The sequence below is a fragment of the Nicotiana sylvestris genome, chromosome 5, assembly GCF_000393655.2.
Source record: "Nicotiana sylvestris chromosome 5, ASM39365v2, whole genome shotgun sequence".
In the NCBI taxonomy this organism is placed as follows: Eukaryota; Viridiplantae; Streptophyta; class Magnoliopsida; order Solanales; family Solanaceae; genus Nicotiana; species Nicotiana sylvestris.
The window spans coordinates 79,531,526-79,552,107 of NC_091061.1; the positions used below are offsets into that span (position 1 = coordinate 79,531,526).

The following is a 20,582-nucleotide window of genomic DNA, read 5'->3' on the forward strand; positions in this document are numbered from 1 at the left end:
AGGTTGACTTTTGTTAACTTTTTGGAAAAAGCGTAAAGATCTTAATTTTATGTATTGTAATTCATTTCTCTAGCATTTTTTGTTGATATTAAGTCGACTTTGATTAGATTCGGTTGGTTCATAGGCGAATTTTAGAGGAAAGGCCCCGATTGAGCTTTGATTTGCTTGCGGAGCAAGGTAAGTATTGGGTCTAACCTTGATTTGAGTGAATTAGGAACCCTTGAACTATATGTTATGTATGTTTAATGTGTAACAACATATATGTGAGGCGACGAGTGTATATACGCCGTCAAAATAGTTGATATCATGTTACCCGTATTTCATTAATTATCTCCTTCCATGTCTTAACTATTACATGTCTTAATTGCTTTCTATGTCGTATCTTGTTATTTGTTATCTATTTACTCTTGTGTCAAAATACTCGTTTCTTCCATAAATCCATGATTAATTCTACTTGCCTTACTTGACTTACGTGTAAAATTTAATTATCATATATTTGGCTTGACTTGTTGCTTTGTATTAATTATAACATTTCTTTGAATTGGTACGAGGTTCCTTTATGGCTTTAATTTCGTATTCTTTAATCGTGGAGATTCATGTGAGTTGAATTGTTGAATTGATTACATTTATTAATTTTTCTTATGGATCGGGTTGCACTCTGCAACGGGTGAAATAAGGGAAGATTGACACTGATATGTTGGGATCGGGTTGCACACTGCAACAGATTTATATATGAATTTTATATGGTAAGATAAGAGAGGGTTATGATATTGATTCTGATTATATGGTGGGATTGGGTTATGCGCCGCAATGGATTTTTCATGTTATTCTTGATATTGATATGGTAAAATAAGGGAGGATGATTTTTGTAAGTTGGGATCGGGCTATGCACCGCAACAGATTGTGTATTTTATATTCATTTTATCATTGTGTTAGCTTTCAGTGCATTGTGTTAGCTTTCAGTGTTTTCATATGAGATTCTGAGGACTGATGTTTCTAGTTTAACTGATTTCGAGAATTGAGTTTATTTTCATAAGTTTACTGCCTTACTTTTCCTGTGTCCCTTTTCCTGTTATTATTATTATTACTGCGTACTATTATTGTAAGTGACACGCTTCAGCCTCGTCACTAATTCATCGAGGTTAGGCTCAGCATTTACAGAGTACATGGGATCGGTTGTACTCATACTACACTCTGCAATTTTTGTGCAGATTTTGGAGTAGATCCTATCGGCGGTCAGTAGATTGCTCTGATTGATTGCCGACGGAGACTTGAGGTATAGCTGCATGGCATTCGCAGCCCTAAAGTCCCATTCTACCTTATTCTATCTATTTATTTCATTTCAGAGAGTTATGTTTTCATTTAGACCATTATTTGTATTACTCTAGTCGCTCGTGTACTTGTGACACCAGTTCTGAGATTATATCTAGATATCGTTGATATTATGATTTTATCACTCTATTTTAGTTATTTTAGTTTCTGAGTTATTATTTAATTTGAATTGTTAACACTAGCTAAAAACTATTTCTAACATCGGCTTGCCTAGCAAGTGAAATGTTAGGCACTATCACGATCCCGAGTGAGGGAATTCAAGGCCGTGATAAGTTGGTATCAGAGTAGTAGGTTACCTAGGTCTCACGTGTCACGAGCAAGCTTAGTAGAGTATGGAGGAATCAGTACGGAGACGTTTGTACTTATCTTCCAGATGCTTGAAGTTTAGGAACAATTTCACTTCTATCCTTCTCTATCGTGCCATTTTATTCTATCATTGATGATTGAACCCTTCTATTCGTGTTCTCTCACAGATACCGAGAACACGCACAACATCAATAGTCGGACAGGAGCCGGAGCCCCTAATGGCAGCTATGACCAGGGTCAGAGGTCGAGGCAGAGGAAGAGCTCAACCTAGAGCTTGAGCAGCAACACCCTCAGTGGAGCCTCAGATTGATCACGAGGAGGAGGTTCCATCTCAGACTTTACCCATGGGACCAGCTCAGGTCCCGGAGGGGTTCATAGCCACTCTTGTGCTTCAGAACACTCTAGTCCATTTGGTGGACCTTATTAGGGGGTGGGCATAGTTTGGGCAAATCCGAAATCCAAACCGAAATTTGAATTTTTTGGTTTTTTGGTTTGTATTTTCGAATTATGGATTGGATTTTGGATTTAATTTTTAATTTTTTTGGATTTCGGATTGGATATTGGATTTAGTACTTTGGATTTTTGGTTATCCAAAAATCCAAATTTTTATATTTTACATTTAGTACATTATCCATATGCCAATAGTAATAAGTTCAATACACTACCCATTAGATATTTTCTCATATATTCACTATTAATTACTGTGTCACTGTCAGAATGCTTTCTATTTGGACATGATTTTACTATTGTTACTTCTTATACGGCGTATTATTGTCTCTGTTGTATTTTTTTTATAATAATTTCATTACTTGAATACTTTATTTTGATGATTGCGGCAAGAATGAGGAACTTTTCAGGCAATTTAACATGAGTACTTCATTTGGATATTCATTTTTGTAAAAAGTAGAAACATCTCAACTTATATGTTCAAAACTGAAAATCCATAATATCTAAACCGATTAATCCGAAATCGAACTTAAAATATCCGATCCAATCCCAACTTACTTGGATTGTCAATTCTTCAATCCGAAAATCAAAAATCCAAACCAAAATTCTCATATCTAATCCGAACTACCCGAACGCCCACCCCTAGACCTTAAGGGGAATGTGGTCTAGGCCTGTACTTTCCCGGTGGCACCAGCCGTCTCTAGGGATGGGGGAGGAGCACAGACTCCCACTACTCACACCCCGAAGTAGGTGGCTCCCTAGTATCAGAATCCAGTAGCCTCACCAGTTGGGGTGGTTTAGCTGGTTGTTGCGGTACGGGCCGGTGATAGGCCCGATATGTCTACTGAGGCTTTGTTGAGGTTGGATAAGGTTACCAAGCTCTTTCCTATTCATTTCAGTGGCGCACCTTCTGAGGACCCACAGGATTATCTAGACCGGTGCCACGAGGTGTTGCAAAACATGGGCATAGTTGAGACCAATGGGGTCGATTTTGCAGTGTTTCAAATGATTGGTTCTGCCAAGAGGTGGTGGAGAGATTATATGTTGACTAGACCAGCTGGTTCGCATGCACTTACCTAGGATCAATTTTCACAGCTATTTCTAGAGAAGTTCATTTTGGTCACTCTGAGAAAGGATTAACACATGCAGTTTGAGCGTCTTCAGTAGGGTAGTATGACTGTTACCTAGTATGAGACTCTATTTGTGGACCTAGCTCACCATTCCATTATCTTACTCCCTACTAAGAGGGAGAGAGTGAGGAGATTCATTGATGCGCTCACTTTTACTATCAGGCTACAGATGGCCAAGAAGACCGGAGATGATATTACTTTCCTGAGGGCTGTAGATATTGCTAGACGGATCGAGATGGTTCATGGTCAAGAGTGGGAGCAAGTGTCTGATAAGAGGCCTCGTCACTTCGGTGGTTTCAATGGTGCCTCATCTAGAGGCGAGGGTACTTTTGGTCGAGGCCATCCTCCTAGGCCATTTCAGTCAGCGCTTCAGGCATCTCATAGTGCTTCAGGGAGACGTGTTTATATGTACCTCATTCTAGGCATCCAACCTACAATGCACCATCAGCTCCTATCATTGTGCCTCCGATTCAAAGCTATCACCGTGGTTATCCGGCCCATTGGGGTCAGCTTCAGCTTCAACAGCCACATTAGCAGGATGGGTGTTTTGAGTGTGGAGGTACTGGTCACATCAGGAGGTTCTGTCCAAGATTGTTGGGCGGCATGCCACAACAGAGTTTTCATGCCATGGTCCTGGCACCGATTGCTCTACCGCCCACTCAACTAACTAGAGGTAGGGGTCAGACAGCTAAAAATGGAGGTCAGACTGTTAGAGGTAGAGGTAAGCCCATTAAAGGTGGAGGCCAGGCAGCTAGAGGCCATCCTAGAGACGTAAGTCAGAGTGGTGGGGACCAACCCCTATTTATGCTTTCCCAGCTAGACTTGAGGCCAAGTCATCTGACACCATTATCACAAGTATTGTTCTAGTTTGCCATATAGATGCTTCAGTTCTATTTGATCTGGGCTCTACTTATTCCTACGTGTCATCCTATTTTTTCTTCATATCTGGTTGTGCCTCTTGATTCTTTGAGTGCTCCTATATATGTGTCCACAACTGTGGGAGATTCTATTGTTGTAGATTGTGTATATCGCTTTATTAGGAGTCTTGAGACTAGTTTAGACCTCCTGCTTCTTGATATGGTAGACTTTGATGTTATTTTGGGCATGGATTAGTTGATGGTGACCTTAGCCATGCGGGGTTGCCTCGATTAGAGTGGAGAGAAACTCCTGACCATTTTACCAGCAATGTTATTTCTTATGTGAAGGCTCGACGTATGATCGAGAAGGGATGTCTAGCTTATTTGACATATGTTTGTGATTCGAGTCCGGAGGTTCCTTCCATGGATTCAGTACCAATTGTGCATGAGGGTATAAAGGTATTTTCTACAGATCTGCTGGGGATGACACCCGATAGAGATATTAACTTTTATATTGATTTGGCTCTAGGCACTCAGCCCATCTCTATTCTATTGTACCGTATGGCCCCGCCGGAGTTGAAGGAACTGAAGGAGCAGTTGCAAGATTTGCTTGACAATGGTTCGTTAGACCTAGTGTCTCGCCCTGGAGTGCACCCATGTTGTTTATGAAGAATAAAAATGGTTCGATGAGGATGAAGGGGAAGCCAGTGATGAAGAGGCTTTCATTCAAAGGAGAAAAGGATCTTCATCAGCTCAACCGGATGCTCACCCGTGGAGCTCCAAAACCCATCGCCAAATGAAGCTGAGACACTTTGGGGTGAGATGGGTTTGGTCGAGAATGTTGATTCTCGTTTCCCATCCCCAGTTGTCGTCTTTGGTCCAAAGAGTTTAGATCCTGAGCGTCTTTGCCCCCAACCACTGAGCAAAAAACAAACAACACTCCCTCCTTCAGAATCGATTCTTCTCCTTCCACACTAATGGTTTCCTTCCCATCAACACCCACTGCTCTTTCACCATCGACAACAACTACATCACCTTCACCGGTACCAGCCGCCTATGAAAGGAATGACTCTCCCCCTCGATCCCCTGACCATAGGAACTTGAGGAAAGATTACTCAACCATTTCCCAAGACCCTCGAGGGAGGCGAGGTGCATGCCACTCTTTTGGTTTCGAAAGAATGATTTATTTTATCCAAGCCAGTGGAGCTTGATAATTATCTTGAAGAAGATGGGCTCCCTTTCTAGGGAGTGCCTGATAAACAACAACATGCACAGTGCGACACACGTATCATACTAGTTTCCTTGTATCTTCCTTTCTGCTTAAATATTGCAATGATAATCCTAATTTCAACCTTCTCCTTTTAGGACAACCTTATTGCTTCTAAAGTCCTACAAAGGTTGATACTTGATGAACAAGGACTTGCTTCTGAGCGGGATCAGATCTTAGCTGAAAGGAACTAGCTTGTCGTGTGCCTCCTGGTGCTGGAAGCAAAAGTTGCGGAGATGGACGAGCTTAAGGATCGGTTACAACAGAGTGAGCAACATAGAATGACCCACAACCAAGAATCTTCCCAACTATACATGAAAATCTTCAAGAAGCTAAGGCTAAGTGGGCTAAACTTTACGATGCTACCATTGTCGCTGCCGAGCGTGAGTCTACCTTCGAGGAGCAAATTAATAATATAAAGACCGACTTGCACTCCAAAATTGAGGAGGCCAATGCTGCCGAGGAGAAGAGGGCCCGAATGGAAGAGAGGTTGAAAAGAACCATGGAGCAAAACCAGCTTCACTCAACTACCAATGTTGATCTTGACTCCTGCCTCAACGCCATGAAATCTAAAAGAGAAGTGCTCCAAGCCAAAATTAATAAATTCCAAGCAAAACTCCAGAACCAAGAGGATTCCCTCGTCTTGGAGAAGACTTATTCTATATATCATATGTGGAGGAAAACCTTAGAGGAGGCCTAAGCGGGCATTGTCGATATCGACAATTGTATTCCAAGGCCGGAGAACTGGAGTCGTGAAAATCTTCCTGCTCTGCCCGCTGCAACTGACTCCTCGAATACTACTTCCGAGTATTCGAGAATCGGAAGGGAGACTGAAGAGGTTGAGGTCCTCGAACCGGCAGTGGATCCGCCTTCCTCTACCGGGGGAAACATAGATCCATCTCTCCCTTCGGGTTCTAGCGACAATGATGTATAATTTCTTTTTCTTTTTTTTTTTATTTTTTTTAATCTTGTAATCATGCCAAACCTTTCACCGAGTTTTGCACTTGATAAATAAAGAATTTTTTTGTTTTAAGTGTTGTGAAAAATTATCCCTTTTTATGTTTAGTTGATTAAAGCTTCAGGTATATTTTGTCATCCGAAAGATTTTGACTCCGGGTATACGCTCTTTCGAAATCTACCCTTTACTATGAGGGTTTCATAAAAGAGGGCCCTTATGTTTACGGTACTTTTGAAAAGGATGTCTCCTCTTCATTCTGGCTCAAACATTTGAAGTTTTTGTTAACTTTCAAACTATAAAATTAACTCATCATTTGGACAAGAAATAAGATATAAATAAAAGAACTTTGTTTTAATTCCCTTTATTTTTGTAAAAGTACATAAGCATTTGTTTGCTTAAATAAATGAAGTTGCTAATACATGTGGCTAACTTGTACAACTTATTTCTCTGGGGTTGGTCATGCAATCCCGGTCCTGATAAAATATTGATCCCGGTTCTCACAGTCCCCAATTTTCGTGGCACTCTTGGTGCCGTATCAAATATTATTCCTCCCCAAGTGTACTAATGCGAATCATACGAATTTGAACACTAGAAGTCTTACATCCGGATTGTTGCTTCATTAGTGAAAACAACTTATGAGCGGTTAAATAATCTTTTTTTAATAATGGAAGGCAAAGCTTGCCATTGAACCAAAGATTATTTAACCATCCACATAGCCACTTACCATCAATGTGAAAATTTTATTGCCTTGATATATAAAGGTCTTGCCTTTGCCGATGACGTTTTCTTCGTAGTATGCTTTCCGTCGCTGCCGATGAAAATTTTAAACCTTGCCAGAAAAATCCAATTAGGACAAAAACTGGTCGAAGTGCAAAAGAATATAGCACATACTTTCAGTATTGGTAGGAACCATCAGCAATAATACCTTTTGAGTCAAGTCACGTTCCAAATGATGGGTAATTTGATTCTATCCTGATTTTCCAACGCATATGACCCTTTACCGATGATAGCTGAAACCCGGTAAGGACCTTCTTGTGTTGGTCCCAGCTTCCCGTCATTGACTTTCCGAGTGATCTGATTCAACTTTCTCAAAACTAAGTCTCCTACCTCGAAGTAACGGAGATTAGCCCTGTGATTATAATAGCTTTCCATCATTTGCTTTTGAGCCACCTTCCTCACGTATGCCAAGTCCCTGTGTTCATCGAGCAAGTCCAGCCTCACCAGCAATGCTTCATTGTTTTCTTCTTCGTTTTTTCGAAAAATCTTAAAGTCGGCTCTCCCACTTCCACCGGTATCAGAGTTTCTGCGCCATACACGAGAGAGAAAGGTGTTTCTCTCGTGGTCGACTTCACCGTTGTCTGATATTCCCATAGCACTCCTGGCAGCTTATCGGGCCACTTGTACTTAGAATTTTCTAACTTCTTTTAAGGTTTTGAATAATTACCTTATTTGTTGATTCTGTCTGTTCTTTAGCACTTGGATGGTATAGTGAAGATGTAATTCTCTTGATTTTCAATCCTTCCAAAAATTTTGTGACTTTTGAATCTCTGAACTACGACTCGTTGTCATAAGCAATTTCCTTTGGTATTCTAAATTGGCAGATTATGTGGTCCCATATGAAGTCGACCACTTCGCGTTCACCAATCTCTTGGTAAGGACTTGCTTCAACCCATTTAGCGAAGTAATCAGTTAAAACCAAAAGAAATCTTACTTTTTCGGGACCCAGCGGTGGAGGACCAACTATGTCCATCCCTCATTTCATGAAAGGCCACGCGAACAACACCGAATGAAAAAGTTCTGCTGGTTGGTGCACCAATTGTGCTTGGCGTTGACATTTGTCACACTTTTGAACAAATGCCTTTGCGTCTTGTTCCATCTGAGGCCAATAGTAACATGCCCTAATCAACATTAGAACTAACAAGTCTGCACTAGAATGATTCCCACGAACTCCTTCGCGAACTTCCCTCATTACGTAGTCTACCTCTGAGGCCCCTAGAAACGGGGCCAACGGTCCTTGGAATGACCTTCTGTATAACTGCCCATCTACGAGGCAATATAGAGTTGCTTTTGTTCGCAGTTCCCGGGATGCCTTCAGATCTTCGGGTAGTTTACCATGTCGAAGATACTCGATGAACTAGTTCCTCCAGACCCAAACTAAGTTGGTTGAATTGACTTCGCAATAGCCGTCCACATCTAGTACCGAATGTAGAAGTTGGACGACAGTACCAGAATCAAATCCTTTCATCTCTATGGATAACCTCAAATTAGCCAATACATCTACTTACACATTTTCTTCCCTCGGAATGTAGATGATTGACCATTATCTGTATCATGAAAGCAGCGCCTGAAACTTGTTCAAATATTGATGCATGAATTCTTCCTTTGTGTCAAGAATCCCATACACTTGGTTTACTACCAGTTGGGAATCACATTTTATTTCGATGACCTCAGAGCATAGTCCCTGGACTAGTTCGAGTCCTGTAACAAAAGTCTCACACTAGGCTTTATTGTTAGTTAACAGAACAGTTTTAATGGCATGCCTCAGGGTTTCCCCCGAGGGCATGATCAGAACAACCCCGAGACCGGACCCTTTTACCTTGGAAGCTCCATCCGTAAACAAGGTCCAAATTCCTGATGTCGTTTTTGACACCAGCACTGCTTCCTTAGAAGCCAAGGGTATTAACCTTGGACTGAAGTCATCCACAAAATCGGCCAAAACTTGTGACTTGATTTTAGTCCTAGGTTCGAGCTCAATGTCAAATTCGCTAATTTCGACTACTTATTCAGCCAAACGGCCCAACAATTCAGATTTGTGAACAATGACTATCGGGTGATGCTGAAAATAAGGTCTAAGCTTTCGAGAGGCGACTATGAGAGCTAAGACCAACTTTTTGAGGTGCGGATAATGAGTCTCCACTCCCGATAGTATTTTACTAACACAACAAACATGAAATTGCGTACCTTCTTCCTTTTAGACCAAAATGGCACTTATCACTACCTCCGAGACCGCTAGATATATTAACAACTGCTCATTTTCCCCTGATTTTAACAGTAACGGGGGGCTGGACAGGTACCTTTTTAGGTCATTAAGTGCCTGTTGGCATGCCGGAGTCCATATGAAATCGTTGTTCTTTTTCAGAAGTGAAAAAAGTGGTGGCACTTTTCTAAGGATTTTAGGATGAATCTTCTTAGAGCCGCCAACCTCCCGGTTAGCCTCTGAACTTCCTTTACACTTGTTAGTTGGTCTGGAATGTCCTTGATAGCTATGATTTTATCGGGATTTACTTCGATCCCTCTTGGTGAGACCAAGAACCCCAAAAACTTACTGGAACCAAACGTGAACGCACATTTCTCCGGGTTGAGTTTCATGTTATGCTTCCTCAGAACATCGAAAGTTTCTTGAAGATGTTTCAATTGATCTCCTGTATTCAAAGACTTGACTAACATGTCATCAATGTATACTTCCATTATTTTTCCTATCTGATTCTCGAACATTTTATTAACGAGCCTCTGATAAGTGGATCCGGCGTTCTTAATCCCAAAAGGCATTACATTAAAGCAATGTGTGCCAAAGTTCGTTATGCAAGAAATGTTTCTTCCTGATCCTTCGAGTTCATCTTGATTTGGTTGTACCCGAAGCAAGCATCAAGAATACTCATTTGCTCGTGTCCGGCCATAGTATCAATCATTTGATCAATATTTGGCAACGGAAACGAGTCTTTAGAGCATGCCTTATTTTATTCCTTATAGTCAACACGCATCCTAAACTTGTTATTCTTTTTTGATACTACAACTACGTTGACTAACCATTCTGGATATTTTACCCTCCGACTTGAACCATTATTGGGTAATCGGATTACCTCTTCTTTAACAAACCTGTTCCTGACCTCTGCTATTGGGCGTTTCTTTTGCCTTACCGCTGGAAAATTTAGATCTAGACTCAGCTTGTGAACTTCTACCTCTAATGGGATATCTATGATATCTGAGTGTGACCATGCAAAACAGTCTGCATTAGCTTTAAGAAAATTTATAAATTCTAACCTGAGCTCGGGATTTAAGCCTGTTCCCATGTGAAACTTCCATTCCAAGAATTCTTCAAATAGGGCCACTTACTCGAGTTCTTCCGCGGTTGACTTGGTACTGTCTGTTTCTTTCTATACCTGAAAATATCTCGGAACCTGATGGGGTTCCGATGACCCCCGCCTTTATCGTGTTCTTTGAAAAAGGAGAAGGCATCGGTTCCTGTAATTGCTATTTGTTGGACTTTTTTCCCTTGTTGTTTGCTTGATTCCTTCCGACATTGATAATTTTAATAACTGGTGATGTGTTGAGGGTACAACTTTTATCTCGTGTATCCACGACCTTCCGAATAGAGTGGTATTGGTTACTCATTTGGTGTGCGTGGGCAGCAACATCTCCCCTCGGGTTGTCACACTTATCAAGTTAAAGCCAACTAAAAGTTTTGTCCCTGGGATGATGCTCCCGATCAACTTTGCTTGTTCTAGCACTCTCCGTTGGATGATGTCGGCTGAGCTTCCTAGGTCAATTAAAACACACTTAGTTTTGAAATCTAAAACATTAAGAGAGATTACCAAACCGTCATTGTGTGGTAGAAGAAGTTCGTCAACGTCCTCCTTCGTGAAGGTGATATCATCTTCCTCTACTTCCCGGAGCCTCTTGTTGCGGGTCATTGATATCTTACTGCTGAAAAGATTACACCATTGACTTCACTTCCTCCGAAAATCATATTGATAGTCATCCAAGGCGACCCTTCTACTACATTCGAAGGCACATTATCTCGGCTTCTGTCATAATTTTTTTTGGCTCTGTCACTTAAGAACTCATTGAGATGACCATTCTTCAATAATATCGGCACCTCTGTGCGAAGATGACGACAGTCCCTAGTTCTATGGCTGTCAGTCCCACGGTATTTTCACACCATAAACTGAGATCCTTCTGGCTAGGATCTGATTGGATTGGCTTCGGGAACCGTGTTTCCTTTATATTCCTCATTGTGATACCAACACTAACAAGCAGAATGCTATTCCATGATTATCTTTCCATGCTGAATCTCTCATTGAATGCTATTCCATGATTATCTTTCTTAGTACTTCACACCAGACGACCCCTAATGTATAAGGTAAATGCAATTGCAGAATATAGATTCATTACCTCAGCGGGATAACCAACACCCCAACATCAGAATATCACTATATATCAGAATATCACTATATAGTTTAGTAAGCAAGAAAGATTGACGATTGGTTTGTCCAAATTTAAAACGTTGAATACTTTTAATTTTTGTGAACTTGTTTGACTGAACATAGAGTTTAGGAAAAAATAATTTTTATTGAAATTTGTGATTCTAAACAAATAAAAAAGAGCCCAAGAGTATTTATGTGGTTATAAAATTTTTTTATTAAATGTATAATTGTAAGTTTAAGCTAAATTGCCTCTATATTTAGAAAAGATTTATTCTTTTTTAAATGAACCAAAAAAGAAAATATATTCACGTAAATTAAAAAAGAGAATGTATGATTTTCCAAAGTTAAAAAAAAAACATGATTCTCCAAAATATTTTATCCCCTTTACATGGGCCACCATAATATTGAAATTAATTTCAAGAACGAAAAAAAAAAAAGAAAACTGCACTTCGCCAAAATCTCTTGAATATAAGGGTGCTGACTTCTCTTCATACAATGATTCTTAAAGCTGTAAATATGCATCTCCGTGTATATATATGCCAGTTTTCGGCCACTATTGTACGAGCCCCACAGACTCAACAACTACAAAAGAAAACACAGTTCCAGAATTCAGAGATGAGTGTTGAGTGGTCTTTTCATTGATATTTCAGACTTCTCCACGTAAAAGAAAGAGCCTCAAGCATTCAAACATAAAAACCCCTAAACATCCCTCCCATTTCTTCCCCTGCTCCATGAACAGTAGCTTATAACAAGATTAACTCTTTTTATCCATTTCTATGGACTCTGTAAATCTTCTACTTCTTCTCCTTATGTTCTGTACTTTCATGCAATCAATTCCTTGTTTGTCTATAAAGCAATTACAGCAGTCAATTATTCTTCCCCTCAGAGCCATGAAAATATCATCCTACTCCATCCCTAAACCACCTAATAAAGTTGCTTTCCACCATAATGTTTCCCTTACAGTCTCTCTATCTGTTGGATCGCCTCCACAACAAGTTACCATGGTCCTCGATACAGGGAGTGAACTTTCTTGGCTTCATTGCAAGAAGACTCCAAGCACACCCTCCACGTTCAACCCCCTAATTTCTTCTTCCTACTCTGCCATCCCATGTTTGTCCACCATATGCAGGACAAAAACCCGGGATTTCACGCTACCCGTTTCTTGCGACCCGAATAAGCTCTGCCATGCTACGCTATCCTATGCCGATGCTTCTTCGGTTGAAGGTAATCTTGCTGCGGAGACTTTCCATATCGACAATTCGAATTTACCCGGGATGGTGTTCGGGTGCATGGATGCGGGTTCAAGTTCAAGCCCGGATGAAGACTCCAAGACTACCGGGTTGATAGGAATGAACCGTGGAGCTTTATCTTTTGCTTCCCAAATGGGTTATCCGAAATTCTCTTACTGTATTTCGGGTCGTGACTCTAACGGCGTTCTCCTATTTGGAGAAGCAAATTTGCCATGGCTCAGACCCCGGAAATACACTCCGTTGGTTCAAATGTCAACTCCGTTACCCTATTTTGACCGGGTGGCTTATACAGTCCAGTTGGAAGGAATCAAAGTTGCGGGTACGGTTTTAAACTTACCCAAATCCGTTTTCGTACCGGATCATACCGGAGCGGGTCAAACCATGGTTGACTCAGGTACCCAATTCACTTTCCTACTTGGCCCGGCTTACACAGCATTGAAAAATGAGTACATGAAGCAAACCAAAGGCATCTTAAGAAACTTGAACGACCCAAATTTCGTGTTCCAAGGGACAATGGACTTGTGTTACCTAGTGGAGTCGACTCGTACGAATTTACCCCCATTGCCAGCAGTAACTTTGATGTTTCGAGGTGTGGAAATGAGTGTCACTGGGGAAAAACTACTCCATAAATTAGTAGGGGTAACAAGAGGTAGCAATCAAGTTTACTGTTTTACCTTTGGAAATTCGGACTTACTAGGTATAGAGGCCTCTATCATTGGACATCATCACCAGCAAAATTTCTGGATGGAATTTGACTTGGCAAACTCTAGAGTTGGATTAGCTGAAGTTAGTTGCGAATTGGCAAGTAAAAAATTAGGACTAGGCCTTTAATTAATCTTATTTTTATAGAGTCTAGCTATCTTGGTGAACCACTTATTTTTATAGAGTCTAGCTATCTTGGTGAACCATACTTTTTTGTTTCTCTGTCTCTTGCTAGTTAAGTTTTTCAAATTTGTATTTGTAAATAAGCAAGCGTGGTAGGACTATGTACAATCCACGGTTTAGCTGTTTCCCGGATGGGCCATTGAATGGTCATGGCAAGTTTGTTCTTTTGTTTGATGGAAGAAGGCACAGCCAAAGCTGTGGAAATTGGGAACTGTGAAAAGATTTTTTTGTTCTCAATTTGTGGGCACCATTACGTTTATAGTACTGGTAATATTCTACTAACTTTTCTTTGGCTTCTTCTCGTGCAGCAGCTGGCCTGATATGGGTGGTTGATTTTTCTTTTTCGTGGTCATATCACTCTATTGTCTTTCTTTTATTTCAATGATGAGTAAACTCTCAATGGACAAACATTGTAATCGCATAAACCTATTTCTTTTTTAGTCTTTTAAAAAAGAATGATTCTTTTTTAAATTTAAAAATAATTTTGCTTAAAAGAATGACCAAGATGTTGTGAGTTCGAGTCTTCCCAAGAGCAAGGTGAGAAGTTCTTGGAGGAAATGATGTCGGGGGTCTATTTGGAAATAACCTCTCTATCCCAGAGTAGGGGTAAGGTCTGCGTACACACTACCCTCCCCAGACCCCACTAAGTGGGATTATACTGAGTTGTTGTTGTTGGAAATAATTTTGCTTAAACTTACAACTCTATCATTAATGAGAAGCTTTTATAACCATACAAATATTCTGAGCCTCTTTTTGACTTGTTTAAGATTACAAATTTCAAATTTTTTCAATTTTTCTTAAATTTTGTACCCAATTAAATAAATTCACATAAATTAAAACATAGAAGTATTTGAACAAAGTGTGTATGAACCCCGTTTATACTGCAATCGAAAAGAATAGAGAAAAAAAGGATGAGACAAATTTTTGGAGAGTTGTTGAAAGTGTTGACTTCAAAGGTCAGTTGGCACGGCCGCCATATGGAACGGCGTTTACACGAAGGTATTGTCAATTTGTCATATGAGTCGGCTGTCAAAGGATTTTCCCCAATTTTGTTTTGGAATAAAATGGTCAACCTTCCTCCTCACAAATCGGTTGATTTACCAACAAAATAATTACTCACAATTTACGTGAGTAGTTTTTTCTTATTAGTCAATTCCAAAATAAATAATATTTTTTTATATTTAATAATAGTTTAGTTTTAAACTTCTCATTTTATACTTAATATGATATTACAACTATAAAATTTTATACATCATAATTTTAGATTATAAATATTAAAAATTTTTATTTTATTTTTAAACTTTATATCCAGTCAAATATCACCAAAATAAATTAGGTAGGGGATTATGTAATTGTAATTTTACGCTATTATAACTAGAGGACTGCGAACGGCAAAGTTATAAAAGTATAATGCTTTATAGAAGAATATGTCTTTCTCTAAGAACTATGCCCTTTGAGATGTATAAAGTAACTGCATAGAAATATAAAAAATACATCAACATAAACATCTATTAAAGATATATTAAGAAGACTATAAATTTTAGGTGTAAATTTATGAACTACCTAGCTCACCCGGCTCAACAATAATAATCCCTGCAGTTTAGCTATCCACGACTAATTCAATTCACTCTTCTTAAAGCTCTTGTAAAATAGTATCTGTCCTTCGTTTTCCCCTGGAATTCTTAGACACAAAGAGAGAATACGAGCTAATCTTTTATTAGAGGAAAAGTTGGGAAAAAGCATAAAGCTTGCGTGCTATGCTCTTGCACTCCTTCTATATGTGAAGCTGAGACGGGAGAAAAAGCGTAATTCTCCGACGTCATACCTTTCTATCTTCTTCAGAGAAGAAGAGAAATCATATGGATTCGAGGCGATATCCCTCTCCGTCGTTATAGAGTTCTTCTGCTCTAATCTCCAAAATCAATATAGAGTACAAGATCGAAAAGAATGCATTGGTTGGATGTCCGAGCATTGAGAAGGAAGGATGCTTTTAGATGCAAAAGGCCATGCTGAGATACAGTATGTGATCCGTGGATCTATGATCGGGAAACAATATTCAAGCTCCGGGGCTAATTTGCGCTCTTTGGGCTAAAAGAACCTATCCTGTCTTGTTTTTTTTTTGGCAAGTAAAGATTTTATTTACCAAATATTATTTATAAAACATAATAAAAAGAGAACACACACTGGACATACAGTCCTAGGTGTGTAATCTTTACTGACCTTCATTATCTATCAAAAAAAGATCTTATACTAGGATACATCAGTTAAGCACACAGATAGTAATCTAATTCTTGCAATCTTCTTGCTAATTTCTGCTTCATTCCTCCTCTACGATGTATCATTTGTACAATAGCTCCGATTAATACTGCTAAATTTATACTCTTAGCTTAAAAGATCCTAAGATTTCTCTCCTACCATATATAATATATGGATCTTGCTACGCTCATTCTGTAGACATCAACTACTGCATTTTTGCCCATATAATGTGTGATTGCCTATTTGTAATGACCCAAGCGGTTATTTTGAGCATTTGAATTCCATTCAACTGTTTGAAGTCTTGAGTAGCTTCATATGACATATTATGACTTCTGTGAATCGTCAATTTTGGTTCAGGTGTTTCAGAATTGATTTGAAAGAATGATTTTCAACTAGGAAGCTTTAAGTTGGAAGAGCTAGCCAAGTTCGACTTTTGTGTATTTGACTTCGGATCAGAGATTTGATAGTTCCGTTAGGTTCGGATGGTGATTTTAGACTTGGGTATATGCCCGGATTTATATTTGGATATTTCTAGAAGGTTTCAGCACTATTTAACGAAAGTTGAAAATTTGAAGATTTGGAATGTTCATAAGTTTGACCGGAAATTGACTTCAATGATATCGGGTTCGGATTCTTGTTCTGGAAATTGGAATAACTTTGTTATATTATTTGGGGCTTGTGTATAAAATCTGAGTTCATTACGGGTTGATTCGATATGGTTCGACACGAGTTTTGGAAGTTAAAAGTTCAAAAGTTTATTTAGTTTGATTCGATGTTCGATTTGTTGTTTGGATGTTGTTATATCTGATTTGAGGCCTCGAGTAGGTCCGTGTCATATTTTAAGACTTGTTGGTATGTTTGGACGAGGTCCTGAGGGGTTCGGATGAGATGCTGACGTGTTTCAGATCATTTTTCATTCATGTGTGATGGCTGGTCTTTGCTGGATCTGGTGTGGTTGTACTTGCAGGGTAATGGGCACAGGTGCGGTCACATGGGCACAAAAGCGAAGCAAGGCTGGATGAGGAAGACTGCAAAAACAGATAGATGGGCGCATCTACGCATCCGCATGAGTGGGAATCAGATCGCGGAAGTGAATGGCGACTTGGTTGGGAGTTTGGTGGAGTCCGCAGAAGCGGCTAATATCTTTGCAGATGCAAAGGTGCCTGGGAAGAAGCTTTATTAGCGAGAGTTGGGTTATTTTATTCACATTTTTAGATGGAGAGCTCGGATTTGGGTGCTTTTGAAGGCGATCTTCACCACCTAAATTGGAATCAAAGTAGTATCCACTTTTTTCTTTTGATGGTATCCTAAGATCAGTTTCTTGACTAAGTCATTGACTCCAATGCAGTCAATACCACCTTCAATCTACCTTAACTTTTATATATTGCCTTATCTATGTGTTTTCAATAAATTCCAACCATACTCATTGCAAAAAAAAATATTATTTGCCTAGATTTTTAGGATATTTTGTGTCATAGATAACAATTTTAACTCCAGATCAGTTCAAATCATCTTCAATCTCCCTCATTTTTTTATATTACCTTATCTATAACTTTTCAACAGACTCCAACCATATCCATTGAAAAAAAACCTTTTCTTGCTTATATTTTTTTAATGTTGAATATTATTGGCAATTTTTGTGTCTATTTTGGTAGCATGGCTTAATGAGTAATTGTTGGTAAGTAGTATTTATTTGTGCCTTTTTTTTAGTTCTCACGAAAACAAGGACGCAATATGAGAAAAACTAGTAAATTTGGCGGCCATTCGACCCTTCAAATGGCAAAAATAACTCAACTTATTGTTATTTACATAATTTAGCCTAATTTGACATTTTAATATAAAAATTTGGCGAATTATAGCTATATCTAAAAAGTTCACAGCTTCCTCCTCACCCGTCATCCTCACTGTATAGGGTAATATTGGTTTATATTAAATGATCGAATGATAGGGTAACACGTGGAACCAGGGACAGGCGGAAGACAAATTGAGTATTAACCAAGAACCGGAACAACAACTGCAGTTAGCATTGGATGGACCTCGAAGGGAGCACAATCAATGCGAACGAGTCCAATGCTTTCCATCAGATGGAATTCAATGCAGAATATTGCCATTGCAGAGAATATTTGCATTTATAGACTGCAGTTACACATTCATCAATGACCCTTTTATTGTAATTTAAGAGGGCTTGATCCTAGGATCTTATTTTTTTAGGTGTAGCTATAAATAGTAATTTCCACAGCTATTGTAAGCACACGAAATTCTTGGCATAACTTCTGCTACATTCTATTCTCAAGCTCAATAAGATAATTTTACTTGCTCTTACATATTGTTCCTATATCTGTCCTTGGAGGCATCGCTCCAGAAATCATGCATTCTATTTCCTCTGATTTTAAAGCTAAGTCTTATTTTTAGTCTAGTTTATCTATCATTTTTTGATCAAATCAGTTCGCTTGTCTATAAACCACGTAAATAATTCAACGATATCATTTTAAGGGTATACAGTTTGGTACCCACTGTAGGGCTTAGACAGTTGCGTAATTGAGTTGACCCTTGTGTTTATTACTAACTCGTTTTATTCTTTGTTTCTTAGCAAAAAATTGAAAATGGCAGCTAACATATCATCATCGCATGCAACGTTGAGGCACATGAATATCTACCTGAACATGAAGATTCAATCAGTGACACCCGCAACGAGGGTGATGTGGTAACTCCAGTCCATGGCAGACAGTACCACCGACACGTACGGGAGCAAACTCCCGATGATGCTGAAGATGAATACATTGCTAAAATAGTAAGGATCTTGAGAGAACAACAAAAAGCCATCACGGGCCATCTGTCTAGGCAAGACCAGGTCATGACTGAATTAAAGCAGGCATTATAAGGTGCTTCAAACAATGCAAACATATGGTGCCCGGTTCCTCCCGACATTTTTGCAAATCAGACGGCTGAAAGAGTTGATAACAACACCCCGAGAGGCGAGGTCGGTTTTGACGGTGGGGGGGGGGGGGAGGAGGAGGGAGGGGACCCCAACATCGGATCCGGTAACGACAACAGTAGTGATCCCTTCAAAATTGAATTCATGAGATTCATGAGAGAGATAAACGAGTGGATGGATCAGAATGCGAATGAGTTTTGCGTCCGAATGGACTAGATTTTAGGTTCACCACCAGTTTTGAAGGACTGAGATTCAAAGTAGTGCACCTAGTTGCCGTTTAAGTCTGACGCGGGATCGAAGTTAATTCTGAAATGGTTCCAAAATGATGGACATACCAAAATAGGATGAGACTTCAGATCCTCATGAGCATATCATAACTTATACAACGGCGATGAAAGGGAACAATTTGGCTCGAAATGAGATCGAGTCAGTCCTGCTGAAAAAGTTTGGAGAAACCCTCATGAAGGGGGCCTTGATGTGGTATTCTCTCTTGTCTGAGAACTCAATAGATTCTTTTGAAATGATCGCTGATTCGTTCATTAAGGCCCATACTGGGGCCAGAAAGATCTCGGCTAGTAAGGCAGACATATTCAGGATCGCATAGGGTGAGCTCGAATTACTATAGAAGTTCATAATCAGATTTTAGAAAGAGAGGATGCTGCTACCGGCCGTACTACACAAGTAGGTAGTGGAGGCATTCACAAAGGGCTTGAATCCGAGGAGCTCAGATGCCTCCCAAAAGCTGAAGGATAGCTTGGTCGAGTTCCAGGTGACCACATGGGTGGATATTCATACCCACTATGAGTCGAAGATAAGGATAGAAGATGACCAGTTTGGGTTCCCGACATCAACCAAGGGGCGGGACCGAGACAAGAACCAGGACAAGTTCAAGGTGATTTTGATGCAGATCGATGATCTTCGAAAGGCCATTTTTTGCCTTATGAGAGAGCCGAGAAATGTGGAAGCAAAGGGTTTTGGTCCTCGGATAAGTTCACTCTAGATAGAAGAACTAACAGTGGCTAGAACAACAGATCGTTACAAGAAAAAGAGGTAGCGAGGACCCGGGATTCTACATATCCCAGGTTGTCAAATTACAATTTCAACATCAGTGTGGTGGAGGTTGGTATCGGTGATGAGGAATATCAAAGAAGCATGATTACCAAATCCAATCAAATTTGATCCCAGCCAGAGGGATCCTAACTTATGGTGTGAATATCATGGGACTAATGGCCATAGAACTGGGGACTGCCGGTATCTGTGCGAGGAGGTGGCAACGTTGTAGAAGAATGGCCATCTCAGAGAGTTATTGAGTGACCAAGCCAAGAACAATTATGGCTGCAACTAGGACAATGCAGAACCCTCGAAGAAAGGAGAAAACCCTCCTCGGTTGACTATCAACATAATATTTGGAGAAAATAAAAACAATAGTGTAACCTTCTGGGCAGCTAAGAAAATAAAGGTATTAGTGACCCACTGCAAGAGACTTCCGGAGGTCGCCGAAGATGACATCACCTTCACAGAGGAAGACTATGATGGACGTCTTTTGACGCATAACGATGCCTTGGTAATCTCTCTTAATGTTATAGATTTCAAGATTAAGCGTGTTTTGGTTGACCCAGGAAGTTTAGCCAACTTCATTTGTATATGGTGAAATTGGAGGAGTCTATTTCTCGCCACTAAGGTGCATTCGGGAAGTCATATCAGTACCTAGAGGCTGTAGGACTACGATCGAACTCCCTCCCCTGAGGTTCTCCC

At 39.8% G+C, this 20,582-nt stretch overlaps 1 protein-coding gene across 1 annotated transcript; it reads left to right on the plus strand.

Annotated features, from left to right (window-relative positions):
- Positions 1-11,897: 11,897 nt before the first annotated feature.
- Positions 11,898-14,040, plus strand: LOC104215208 (aspartic proteinase PCS1). The gene has a single exon (XM_009764962.2). The coding sequence runs from the start codon at positions 12,278-12,280 to the stop codon at positions 13,580-13,582; it is 1,305 nt and encodes a 434-aa protein (XP_009763264.1). The 5' UTR covers positions 11,898-12,277; the 3' UTR covers positions 13,583-14,040.
- Positions 14,041-20,582: the final 6,542 nt, after the last annotated feature.

What these genes read in the sequence shown, in the direction of transcription:
- LOC104215208 (XM_009764962.2), top strand. Translation starts at nt 12,278, where the DNA reads ATGGACTCTGTAAATCTTCTACTTCTTCTCCTTATGTTCTGTACTTTC.